Source organism: Scyliorhinus torazame, chromosome 21, assembly GCF_047496885.1.
Source record: "Scyliorhinus torazame isolate Kashiwa2021f chromosome 21, sScyTor2.1, whole genome shotgun sequence".
Taxonomy (NCBI): Eukaryota; Metazoa; Chordata; class Chondrichthyes; order Carcharhiniformes; family Scyliorhinidae; genus Scyliorhinus; species Scyliorhinus torazame.
The window spans coordinates 79,504,317-79,518,418 of record NC_092727.1 but is presented as its reverse complement, the minus strand read 5'-3'; the positions used below and the strand labels follow the sequence as shown (position 1 = coordinate 79,518,418).

Below are 14,102 nucleotides of genomic sequence, written 5' to 3'. Positions count from 1 at the left end.
CATTGGCTGTTCAGGCTCTGAACATTTTATGTTTACATCTGGGAGATGCTTTAAGATAGGCTCATCATGCTCCTGTATCATGTCGCTGAGCGTATTCACATTTTACAAGACCGTTAACGAGAATTCTGGAATTCCCTTTGGATCCTCCAACACATCATCTGGTTTGTCGTCCTCCATTCTGACCTTTGCTCGTATCTCATCGGATAACTGCGCCATTATAACTCATCGCAAGTCACAATGATCCTCCGTCACAGCACTGTCTGGAATGTACAACCGCTCAACTAGGTTCAGGACCTGACACACATCCGCTGCTATGATGGACTCGTGTTCTGAGTCCACAATGGAAAATGGTATGATGTGGCGTCTGTTGTGTACCCATGCTTCAAGTTCACATACACCCAGCGTCGCAATCTCATCCCCATTGTAGTCTTTTAACTGGCGACTTTCCGTTTAACCCGAAGCCCGTGCAAATCGGACAAAACTGAGGAAGTTGGCCCTCGCTCCTGTGTCGAGCTTGCATTTTATCACTGTGGCGTTCAGCATCACTACAATTGTCCATCTGTCTTTGATAGTATCAGCTTCACCAACACTATTGTTGCAACTGGTCAGTAAGACTTCTTCATTTTTCATATTCGGACTCATCAAGTCCTTGGTCGAAATCAGACCAATAAAAAAACATTCTTCAAGGGACATCTCATCAACTGCGTTGACTAATCCTGTTTGGTCCACAGTTGGATGCGAAAAGCATCACTTCGCAAAATAATTTGTACGGCCACACTTGGAACATACTTTCCCAAATGCTGGACATTGCCATGGCCCATGTCGATTGCCACATCACTCGCATAAGTGGCAGGCCCGGTTGGCTGTTTAACATGGCCATCCGCACTGAGACCACGTTTTTTTATTGAACTGAATCACATGGTTCTTCTAGACTGGCACCAAAATGTTTCAAGTTGAGTGTACTGATCTACTGTGCAGCTAGCTCACTTTTCTAATGTCAGGTCTTCTTCCCTTAACAACATTTCACTTTATCATTCAATATTCCAAACATTTTCTGGTCGCAGATCATAAACGACTTTAGAGTACTAAAATTGCACGTCTGCGCCTTCAACCGTAAGTCGGTTACAAAACTATATCAAAGGATTTGCCGGCTTTTTGGGTACAAGTACGAAATATGCAACATTCAAATGTTTCGCTTTTCTTTGGAGAGCAATGCCGATCAAAGTACTTTATTACTTCATCGAAGCTCCTGCTGTCCTCTTCGCGTCGAACGAGAAGGTGTATATTTCTACAGCTTGAGGACCTGCTACCGAGAGCAGCAATGCAATACGCCTCTCATCAGGCTGAGCCTGCAGGCTAAAGGCTGCAACATAGAGCCTAAAATGCTGCCTGAAAACATGCCAATTTTGGGGCAGCACGGTGGCACAGTGGGTTAGCCCTGCAGCCTCACGACGCCGAGGTCCCAGGTTCGATCCTGGTCACTGTCCGTGTGGAGTTTGCACATTCTCCCCGTGTTTGCATGGGTTTCACCCCCACAACCCAAAGATGTGCAGGGTAGGTGGATTGGCCACGCTAAATTGCCCCTTGATTGGAAGAAATGAATTGAGTACTCTAAATTTATAGGAAAAAAAAGAAAACATGCCAATTTTCTTCTACGTTACCCGAGACTTGAAGCTGGTGGCTTGTCTTCAAACTTTCCATCTCTAACACCACAGTCTTTTGTTGCGTTGAGCTCCAGTCAGCCATAGTTCACCAGGTCGGCGGAACTTTCTTCAGCCTATTTTGCCCTGTCTTCTCCGTTGTTATCTTTAATTGTTCTGAACTCCTGTACCATGTTGTGTTCTGTGTGATGATCGTTGTAATAATGCACACAGAACATTTAGCTGTTTTACTAGAAAGATGATTTATTAACAAATACGTGAATTCTCCTGGAGCTACTGTAAGTGTGACTATCCTCTTGTACGTCGTGCTACCAACTGGTGGGTGTCTCGAGCCACGTGATGGATCTGTATCACCACCAGCTGGTTGGAGGTCGCATTGCTAACTATATACAAAACTGTGCACAGGCATATCACCACAAGGGGGAGGGGCTAAAAGGGGGGGCCTGAAAGGTGGGGGATGCTCAGCGGTCCCATAGCAGGGTATGGAACAGTGGAGGCAATGCCCCAATGCCCACCAGGATAGATGGATGTAGGCCCGGGTCACCCTCATGCCTGGGTGGTGTGGGGGTGGAGATGGGGTCACGTGGACTTTTACTGAAGGGCAGAGGTTGCTCCTCCGGTGTGGAGGGTTGGGGGTGTTGCCCATGTATGCAGGGGGTTGCGCCCAAAATGGAGTCATTTTGGGGGGAATTGTGCCTCACACCCTGAAATTTGTTCTGTGGTGTCACAGTCTTCATGCTGCCAGTTTGCACCATTGTATGCTTGCTCTTTGAGATTAATGTTTCAACCTCACTTTAGATCTGAGACTCCCCGATCTTTGAGGAGCCAGTCCGGCTTGCGAGATTAGTTCTCTAATTCGAAGTTTGGGATTTTCTAGTGAGAAACTCCCCAAGCTCCAAAATGACAACTATGTGTGTGTGAAATCTGGATTGCACCCAAACACCTGGTGGGAATCACCCTGCCCAAAATGTAGTCATTTTTTTTTGGGGGGGGGGAATTATGCCTCACACCCTGAGACGTCTGCACCGACATCCCACCACCGCCGCCGCCCCCCCCCCCCCCCACCCCCACCCTCTCCCCGAGAAATGCGAACATTTGAGCATTGCAAAGGTGTAATTGAGGAATGTTTTTCTTCATATCGCCCTTGTTTACGTCAGTTTATAATATCAGATTTGTATTTTGTACCCTTTGCTGGCCGTCTATGACACCAAGTCCAACGAGCTGCAGGATTATTGGGGCTACATGGCATTCAGCTCTGAAGTCTTTTGTCGTTTGGGGTACTGATGGACCTTAGCAACAGACACCATAGCAACCACCAGTCTCTCACTTAGTGTGTGAGGTACTGAAGGAGCTCTTGATCTTCAATCAATCTTACCCAAACAGCAATACCAGCGACGACATCACGTTCTTTCAATAATAAGTGCAATTAAGTCGTAAATTCCTTTTGCATAATAAGGAATTAGTCAGGGTATAATTACAGCATTTCTCGAACTGCAAAGGTGAGCTAATTAAAATAGTATCCCTGTGGCCTAATCCCAGTGATTAATTAATGTGATTAAAAGGCAACAGGAAGTTTCCATGAAGTTTGGTTCAATCAAAATGAACAAAATATTTTAACACTTAATGTATCAGGCTCTTCTTGAACCTAATGTTTTAGTTTGAACAACAACACTACAAAATATTCAGAACAATGCATTCCATTTTGGTGTTTAAGCTACAAGCAAGCCTCCTCCTGTAACCCCCCCCCCCCCCCATATCAAAAGAACAAAGAAAATTACAGCACAGGAACAGGCCCTTCGGCCCTCCCAGCCTGCGCCGATCCAGATCCTTTATCTAAACCAGTCGCCTATTTTCCAGGATCTACTTCCCTCTGTTCCCCGCCCGTTCATATATCTGTCTAGATGCATCTTAAATGATGCTATTGTGCCCGTCTCTACCACCTCCGCTGGCAAAGTGTTCCAGGCACCCACCACCCTCTGCGTAAAAGACTTTCCACGCACATCTCCCTTAAACTTTCCCCCTCTCACCTTGAAATCGTGACCCCTTGTAATTGACACCCCCACTCTTGGAAAAAGCTTGTTGCTATCCACCCTGTCCATACCTCTCATAATTTTGTAGGTCTCAATCAGGTCCCCCCTCAACCTGTGTCTTTCCAACGAAAACAATCCTAATCTACTCAACCTTTCGTCGTAGCTAGCACCCTCCATACCAGGCAACATCCTGGTGAACCTCCTCTGCACCCTCTCTAAAGCATCCACATCCTTCTGGTAATGTGGCAACCAGAACTGCACGCAGTATTCCAAATATGGCCTAACCTAAGTCCTATACAACTGTAACATGACCTGCCGACTCTTGTGCTCAATACCCGTCCGATGGAGGCAAGCATGCTGTATGCCTTCTTGACCACTCTATCGACCTGCGTTGCCACCTTCAGGGTACAATGGACCTGAACTCCCAGATCTCTCTGTACATCAATTTTCCCCAGGACTCTTCCATTGACCGTATAGTTCGCTCTTGAATTGGATCTTCCAAAATGCATCACCTCGCATTTGCCTGGATTGAACTCCATCTGCCATTTCTCTGCCCAACTCTCCAATCTATCTATATTTTGCTGTATTCTCTGATAGTCCTCCTCGCTAACTGCAACTCCACCAATCTTAGTATCATCTGCAAACTTGCTAATCAGACCACCTATACCTTCGTCCAGATCATTTATGTATATCACAAACAACAGTGGTCCGAGTACGGATCCCTGTGGAACACCACTAGTCATCTTTCTCCATTTTGAGACACTCCCTTCCACCCCTACTCTCTGTCTCCTGTTGCCCAGCCAGTTCTTTATCCATCTAGCTAGTACACCCTGAACCCCATGTGACTTCACTTTTTCCATCAAACTGCCATGGGAAACTTTATCAAACGCCTTACTGAAGTCCATGTATATGACATCTACAGCCCTTCCCTCATCAATTAACTTTGTCACTTCCTCAAAGAATTCTATTAGGTTTGTAAGACATGACCTTCCCTGCACAAAACCATGCTGCCTATCACTGATAAGTCTATTTTCTTCCAAATGTTAAAAGATCCTATCCCTCAGTATCTTCTCCAACAGTTTGCCTACCACTGACGTCAAGCTCACAGGTCTATGTGACCCTGGATTATCCCTACTACCCCTCTTAAACAAAGGGACAACATTAGCAATTCTCCAGTCCTCCGGGACTTCACCCGTGCTCAAGGATGCTACAAAGATATCTGTTAAGGCCCCAGCTATTTTGTCCCTCGCTTCCCTCAGTAACCTGGGATCCCATCCGGACATGGGGACTTGTCCACCTTAATGCCTTTTAGAATACCCAAAACGTCCTCCTTCCTTATGCCGACTTGACCTAGAGTATTTAAACATCCATCCCTAACCTCAGCACCCATCATGTCCCTCTCCTTGGTGAATACCGATGCAAAGTACTCATTAAGAATCTCACCCATTTCCTCTGACAACCCCCTCTTGCGCTCATCCATGTTGTTCATCTCAACTACTGCTTTGGCACATGACTTGTACCTCGGAAAGTAGGAAATTGATAGAGGTGAGTGAAAGAATGGTCAGATTGGAGTTGAGAAGGTTTCTGAAGGAGGCAGGAGAGTTGGAGAGTGTTCCGCAGCAGAAATCGTCCAGGGTGGAGTGGAAAATATGACAGACCAGCCGAAGGTCCATTATCTTTTTGAGTGGGACTAGAAAATCTAGAGCCTTAGTTATGCAATTCGCCAAGACTGGTCCCAGCTTGATTCAGCTGAAGACTGTTCCATCAGAACAGCTCCTTCCTTCCCCAGTACTGGTGCCAATGTCCCATGAATTGAAACCTATTCCTCCCACACTAACCTTTGAGCTATGCATTTACCTCTTTAATCTTATTGACCCTGTGCCAATTAGCTCGTTGCTCAGATAGTAATCCGGAGATTATTTCCTTTTTGGTTCTGCTTTTTAATATAGCCTCTGCACATATTCCTTCAGCAGAACCTCTATTCTTGTCTACATATGTTGGTGGTACCTACGTGGCCTACGACAACTGGATCTTTACCCTCCCACTCCAAGTTCTTCTGCAGCCCAGTTGAGATATCCCGAAACCGAGTACCAGGCAGGCAACGCAAACTTCGGACTCTCAATCCAAGTCACAGAGAACCAGTGTCAATGCTCGTAACTATACTATCCCCAGTCACAATGACATTTCTTTTCTCTTCCTCCACTTGAATGGCTCCCTGTACCACAGTGCTGTGGTCAGTTAGCACATCCTCCCCAAAGTCCCCGATCTCATCCGCACAGGGAGCAAGAATCTCAAACCTGTTTAACACGGACAAGGACTGAGGCTCCTGCAACTCTACCTCCTGGATCCCTCTATCTACCTCACTCGCAGTCACACCCTCCTGTCCCTGACCACTGGCCGAATTCAAGGAAGTTAATCTAAGGGGTATGACTGCCTCCTGAAACACAATGTCCAGGTAACTCACCCCCTCCCTGATGTGTTGAAATGCCTGAAGCCCATATTCCAGCTCATCAGCTCTGAGTTCCTCAAGCAACCAATACATGCTACAGATGTATTCACCAGGAACCACAATGGGATCCACCATTGCCTGGCCCTGTACCTCTATTTTATTTAACTAGTTTTTAATTTAGTTATTTAATTTAAATTTCCAGCTGGGTATTAGTCTTTCTGACTGGAAAATGTTCCTCCTTTTTACCTCAAACTGAAAGTAAATTAGAATACGTAACGCAAATTTGCATTTACTTACCAGCCAATGAACTTACCACTTTCCTATGACATCACTCTTTGTTTTATCCACACCTCACTCCCCGGCACCACCTCTCTCCCCCCGGCGCCGCCTCTCTACCACCACCCCCCCACCCGGCACCGCCTCTCTCCCCCCGGCACCGCTGACAGTGACCCGCTGGCAGTGACCCGCTGACAGTGACCCGCTGACAGTGACCCGCTGACAGTGACCCGCTGACAGTGACCCGCTGACAGTGACCCGCTGAAAGTGACCTGCTGGCGGTGACCCGCTGAAAGTGACCCGCTGAAAGTGACCTGCTGGCGGTGACCCGCTGGCAGTGACCCGTTGGCGGTGACCCGCTGGCAGTGACCCGTTGACGGTGACCCGCTGGCGGTGACCCGTTGACGGTGACCCGCTGGCAGTGACCCGCTGACAGTGACCCGCTGGCAGTGACCCGCTGACAGTGACCCGCTGGCAGTGACCCGCTGACGGTGACCCGCTGGCGGTGACCCGTTGACGGTGACCCGCTGGCGGTGACCCGCTGGCGGTGACCCGTTGACGGTGACCCGCTGGCGATGACCCACTGACGGTGACCCGCTGAGAACCGCTGACGGTGACCCGCTGACGGTGACCCGCTGGCGGTGACCCGCTGGCAGTGACCTGCTGGCAGTGACCCGCTGACAGTGACCCGCTGGCAGTGACCCGCTGGCGGTGACCCGCTGAAAGTGACCTGCTGGCAGTGACCCGCTGGCAGTGACCCGCTGGCAGTGACCTGCTGGCAGTGACCCGCTGGCGGTGACCCGCTGGCAGTGACCCGCTGGCAGTGACCCGCTGACAGTGACCCGCTGGCAGTGACCCGCTGACAGTGACCCGCTGGCAGTGACCCGCTGGCAGTGACCCGCTGGCAGTGACCCGCTGGCAGTGACCCGCTGACGGTGACCCGCTGGCAGTGACCCGCTGGCAGTGACCCGCTGGCTGTGCCAACACGGTCCCATCACCCTGGGAGAGTGGAACACGGTGCGGGGGCAGGTGAAGGGAACGGGGGAGGAGGGGCAAAATGGTGGATGCAGCTATGTTCTCTGTGAAGGATGAGGTCCAGCGGGTCCTCCCTGGGTTCGTCCTCCAGCCCCTCCTGGTCGTGTGCCTCCTCGGAGGTGGCCGCATGTTCCTCTCCCTCCACCTCCAGCACATCGCCCCACTGCTGTACCAGCTTGTGGAGCGCACAGCAGACCACCAGAAAGTGGGCGGCGCTGTGTACTGCTGTGCACCACCAGAGCGGTCGAGGCATTGGAACCGCACTTTGGGTTCGCTGCACCGCTCAATGACAGCCAGGGTGGCAGCACGGGTCTTATTGTATCGGGTCTCCACATCGGTCACCATCCTCCGTACCAACGTCACCAGACAAGTCCTCAGCAGGTATCCCTTATCGCCCAAGAGCATGCACACTGCCTGGGAAGCATACACAAAGGCACGTGATCTTGATGTGGTGGTCACACACGAGCTGGACGTTCAGGGAGTGGAACCCCTTCCTAAAATAGACATAGAGCATAAAACATACAGTGCAGATGGAGGCCATTCGGCCCATCGAGTCTGCACCAACCCACTAAAGCCATCACTTCCACCCGATCCCCGTAACCCAATAACCAATCCTAACCTTTTTGGTCACTAAGGGCAATTTATCATGGCCAATCCACCTAACCTGCACATCTTTGGACTGTGGGAGGAAACCGGAGCACCCGGAGGAAACCCACGCACACACGGGGAGGATGTGCAGACTCCACACAGACAGTGACCCAAGCCGGAATCGAACCTGGGACGCTGGCGCTGTGAAGCAATTGTGCTATCCACAATGCTACCGTGCTGCCCAACCTAACCTGTTGATGTAGTGCACTCCCTGATGACCTGATGCGTGCAAGGTGACATGCGTGCCATCTATTACCCCCTGGGCCTGGTGCATCCCAGCAATGGCGGAGAAGCCTGCTACCCGGGCATCGTGATGGACCTGGTCCAGATCAAAATTTATATAGTTTGCTGCCCGGGCATCTGTGACTTGATGGATGTACTAATGGGCTGTAGCTTGTGAGATGCCGCACAAGTCCCCGCTCGAACCCTGGAATGACCCTGAGGAATGACCCTGAGTCATAGAGGTTCAGGACTGTGGTGACCTTGATGGCCACCGGAGCGGGTATCCTCCTTCTCCACATGGTGCCAAGTCCACAAGTCTCACTGTCCCCTTGTTGAGGTGGAGCCTCCTACAGCACATGCTGTCAGTCATCTGTTCAAAAGTGTCCAAAATTGCCCATAGTGTTGGGTGGGGTTGCTGGGTTATGGGGATAGAGTAGAGGTGTGGACCTTGGGTAGAGTGCTCTTTCCAAGAGCCGGTGCAGACTCGATGGGCCGAATGGCTTTCTTCTGCACTGTAAATTCTATGAAATCTATGAAAAGACCAACGGCGCCTGTACATCTTGGGCCGTCGCCAGCCTCCACCTCTGGGTTCCTCCCTGACCTGATGGGCAGCCAGTTCTTCAGGGTGTGGAGTGGGGTCCTGGGTCCTGCACGTAGGCCACCGTCTCAATCGTTTGTCAATGCTGCTGCCACTGCCTTCTCCAGCATCTGGCCGCCTGGCCTGCCAGCAACACCACGACGGCAGCCTCCACGGGGTCCAAGATATCATCCATATCATGTAATATCCATAAGGAACTGGAGAGGGTGAGAGACTGACAACCAGTGGCGTCTTCCACCCCAGGACCTTCCATTCCCCCATTGCAACCCCCCACATTCCCTTCCATCCGACACTCCCTGCCCATGAATGTCCGGCTGCAGCAGGACCCCCTTATCACCGGAACCCAGACCCTCTACCCCAGACACCTGCACGTACCATTACCTGGACCGGGTGCTAGTCCCATCCTCGGAGCACATGCCCATCCTCTGGTCATGGAGTTCTGGTGTTGGCTGCTGCATCTACGTTGTTGCTTCCTGCAGTGCTCAGGCACAGTGTCCAGGCCTCATGGTCTGATTGGGATTCTAGGCAATAACTCCCACATGGCACACCTACCCATGGGAATCCACTTGGAGGTGTGAAGTGAGGCCTCCATGGTTAGTGGAAGTTATGGATGGTCGGTGGGACAGACAGCAGGGGCTGGGGTTGCCCCCGTAACCCCGTAATGAGTACTCGCGACCCAGAGGATTGCATGGCGGACCTGCAGGTACTGAGATACCTCCTCCCCCCAACCCCAGGGGTGCCCCCCCATCTAAGCCCCCCCCCACCCACACACACGCGCACACACACACACACGTACACACTGCTGGTTATTGATTGCTCGCCAAGCCATGGCGGGATCCTGATTTTGTCAAAGGAAGTGGGCCGGTTAGTTCTCAAACCTATTGCCGCCCAGTGTGGTTCTAAGTTCTGGCCCAAGGACAGGCCCTTCGGCCATTCAAGCCTGCGCCGACCATGGTACCTGCCTAAACTAAAACCGCATGCACTTACGGATTCTGTATCCTTCCATTCCTACCCTATTCATATATTTGTATGGATGCCCCCTAAATGCCACTATCGTACCCGCTCCCCAGGCAACGCGTTCCATATATTTACCACCCTCTGTGTAAACTCTTGCCTCGCACATCTGTTCTAAAAATTTTCCCACGCACTTTAAACCTATGTCCCCTAGTACTTGACTCTCTTACCCTAGGGCAAGAGCATCTAACTATCCACTTTGTCCATGTCACTCATAAACTTGTAGACCTCTATCAGGTTGCCTCTCAACCTCTGCCGTTTTAGTGAGAACAGACAGAGTTTATCTAACCTCTCCTCATAGCTAATGCCCTCCACCCCAGGCAACATCCTAGTAAACCGCTTCTGTATGTCTCCAAAGCATCCACATCCAACAGGAATACATCAAATTTTAGCAAAATCCAAAGAAAAGCAATTCATAGAACCATAGGTAAAAGAAATCTACAATCTGATGGTGATCTAGAGAATAATCACAGACACAATGTCAGTCCCAAGTTTAATAAAAACCTATAGAGCATTAGTGACCTATGAAGTATTCCACTATGTATTAAGAGAGACTTTTAAGATTCCATGGCCAATGTTTGAAGAGAAGTTGGGAATTATCCTTCTGGTCTGGCCAACATTCTTGTTTAGTCAATTCTACCTCAACTGTTCTGGTCATTCATCTCATTGCTGATTGAATACTGGCATAAATGAACTGAAACAATAACCTTCAGTGACTGCCTTTCAAAGTAATCTATTGGATGCAAAGCATCTCTGTACATCTGGATCTTTATATTAATGCAAGTACTTCCTTTGTTCGCAGGTGAATTTTACAGTAACACTAGAGGCTGTCGACTGTCCGAAGGATGGGAAATCTAAGACATTTATAGTGAAGCCCATTCTGTTTAAGGATACGCTGGAGGTGACCGTCAATTTCAACTGTGATTGCGACTGTGAAAACAGTGCAGATGAAAGCATCACTCAGTGCGCCAATGGTAATGGGACTTATGAGTGTGGAGTTTGCAAATGTCTCCCTGGCCGTCTTGGACCTCACTGTGAGTGTAGAGAGAGCGATTCCTCAGCGACTGACCAGGCCACCTGCTTCCCAGTGAAAGGCGACCCCATTTGCAATAATCGTGGGGAATGCCTTTGTGGACAGTGCGTCTGCCACAGTAATGAATTTGGGATCATATCTGGCAAGTTCTGCGAATGCGACGACTTTTCATGTGGACGTTTCAAGGGGAAGCTGTGCTCAGGTGAGTAACCGAATCCTCTGCTTGTTGAAAATATTGCACACAAAAGGGGCAGGGGGGAGGGGAGGCGAAGGAACCCAAGGGAAGCACAAAACAAAGCATGGGTTCAAGGGAAGGAGGGGAAGGGCCCTGCAGACCATCCCCCCCCCCCCCCCCCCTTGTGCATCAGTCACTGAAGGTAAGCATGCAGGTGCAGCAGGAGGTAAAGAAGGCTAATGGTATGTTGGCCTTCATTGCGCGAGGTTTTCAGTACAGGAGCAGGGATGTGTTGCTGCAATTATACAGGGCCTTGGTGAGGCCACACCTGGAATATTGTGTTCGGTTTTTGTCTCCTTCTCTGAGGAAGGATGGTCTTGCTTTCAAGGGAATGCAGCAAAGGTTTACCAGACTGATTCCAGGGATGTCATATGAGGAGAGGTTGACGAGGTTGGGATTGTTCTCGTTGGAGTTCAGAAGAATGAGGGGGGATCTCATAGAGACTTATAAAATTCTAACAGGAATGTTCCCAATGGTGGGTGTCCAGAACCAGGGGTCACAGTCTGAGGATTCAGGGTAAACCATTTCAGACAGAGATGAGGAGACATTTCTTCAACCAAAGAGTGGTGAGCCTGTGGAATTCATTACCACAGGGTAATGCCCAGTAGTTGATGCTAAAACATTGAATATATTCAAGAGGCGGCTAGATATAGCATGAATGAGATCAAAGGCTATGGGGAGAAAGCAGGAATGGGATCAAGGCTATGGGGAGAAAGCAGAAATGGGATCAAGGCTATGGGGAGAAAGCAGGATTGGGCTATTGAGTTGGATGATCCAGTCGTCATATTTTGGCCTACTGTGCCGTGTGGATAATGCCCCTCCTATAATGGCCGACAGCAGAAGAACATCCTCATCCCAGTTGAAGCATCTCTGTTGGGGTAAGTGGATATTAACTAGTGCTGTAACCAGGTTTCACTCGGTCAGCAATATTTAATCCATGATAAAACACCATATAGAGCCTGTTGCCTTGGGCTGAACCCAAATTAGGAGAATGACTCAGAAAATACACGGCTACAGGAAAAATGTATCCCTAATTGTGAAGTATTGCACTAAAGGCCCCATTGTAAATATGACTTTAGAATAGTTTCAGTCAAATCCCCGTAATTATACATGTGCAGAAAGACACTGCATCAGAGTGGGCAGGGACATTACACCTGACCAGAGTCTGGGTATTGCACCCTGTATATCATAGAATTTAGAATTTACAGTGCAGAAGGAGGCCATTCGGCCCATCGAGTCTGCACCAGCTCTTGGAAAGAGCACCCCACCCAAGGTCAACACCTCCACCCTATCCCCATAACCCAGTAACCCCACCCAACACTATGGGCAATTTTGGACACTAAGGGCAATTTAGCATGGCCAATCCACCTAACCTGCACATCTTTGGACTGTGGGAGGAAACCGGAGCACCCGGAGGAAACCCACGCACACACGGGGAGGATGTGCAGACTCCGCACAGACAGTGACCCAAGCCGGAATTGAACCTGGGACCCTGGAGCTGTGAAGCAATTGTGCTAACCACTATGCTACCGTGCTGCCCAGAATATACTATTCTGAGTGGAATGTTGACGTTGCTTCATGTTGATACCACACACAGGCTTGGTCTTATGTGTGAAATGACTTCAATTACCAATCACAGATTGATGTTTCACAACATTCATCAAGCCAAAGGGCTCCAAAGTTAAGGTGCACAGGAAGTCTGCCGTGGTTTCACGAAGAGTACAATTTATAGACATCAAACAGACTGCCTCCACTTGTTCCTTTGGCTCGGTCAGACTGGAGGTGTATCTTCTCCCCATAGTCCCACTCACCAGATCGGAGCCTGAGTCAAACCAAAGAAATTACTGGCAAAGATCCTAGTCATATCTTGGCACATCTCTAAGTTTCATAATTCTGGGGTGGAGATCTCATTCAATTGTGCGATGTTACCCAATAACCCAAATTCAAAAAGGAAGGAAAGAATTTAGGAGCAAAATCCTCATCCAATATCTATCTGAAAAACATCTTACCTTCTTATCACTCTCCAAAGATATTGTACCTTCTCCTTCAGAGAGAGGCGAGTGTGATCTCTTTGGGGGTCACGGTGGCTCCAAAGTAACACACCTGGTAACTCGAGCTCCGAACCCAAGGTCGCGTCCTACAATCTGGTACTCCGTAATCCTATGCCTAAACTACATAAATGCCCATTTTGTGATTGCGTTAGTAACTTGGCTCACAAATAGATAAACTGTCACAAACGAACACCACAAAACCATTCGGCCCATCAAATTTATGCAACTCTTTCAAAGAGCAATGCAGTTGCTCCCCCATTTCCGTGCATTCCAAATCCCAAATTGCTTTTCCTCACATCACATCTGGTTCTTTTGGCAATCACCTGAAATCTGTATCTTTATTATTGACCCTTCAGCCATTGGAAATAATTCCTCTTTATTTACTGTTTAAACCCTTCATGATTTTATGAAACACCTTCCGCCCCATCAAATCTCCCCAACCCCAACCCTATTTTAAGGTCACTATTTTAAGGAGAACACCAGCAACTTCTCCAGCCCAACTAGACACACAACTAGAATACATCATCCAGGGAACCATTCTGGTCTAGCTCTCCATTGTTTTCACATCCTTCCTGAAGTGAGGCCCCCAAATTGGACATACTATTTAAACTGGAGTTGAACTAACATTTTGCATAGGTTTAGCATAACCTCACAACCATTGCTGGTCAATGCTTCTATTTACAATGTCTAGGATTTCCGATACTTTATTGACTTCATTGTTAACCTGCCCAGCACCTTTAGGAATGTGTGTACAAACATTCCCCGAGTCTCTCTTTTCTTGCACCAGCTTCACTGCTGTCCCCTTTCTGGAGAGGCAAGCTGGCAATCCTTTTGCCCCACACCAGATAAA

General features: G+C 49.0%; 1 protein-coding gene across 1 annotated transcript in view; it reads left to right on the top strand.

The window, feature by feature from the left end:
* Positions 1–14,102, top strand: part of LOC140398366 (integrin beta-3-like) — a 229,271-nt gene that overhangs the window by 170,485 nt on the left and 44,684 nt on the right. The window contains exon 10 of the mRNA XM_072486981.1: positions 10,736–11,168. Coding sequence (XP_072343082.1) covers positions 10,736–11,168 — 433 coding nt within the window. The remainder of the gene's footprint in view (positions 1–10,735; positions 11,169–14,102) is intronic.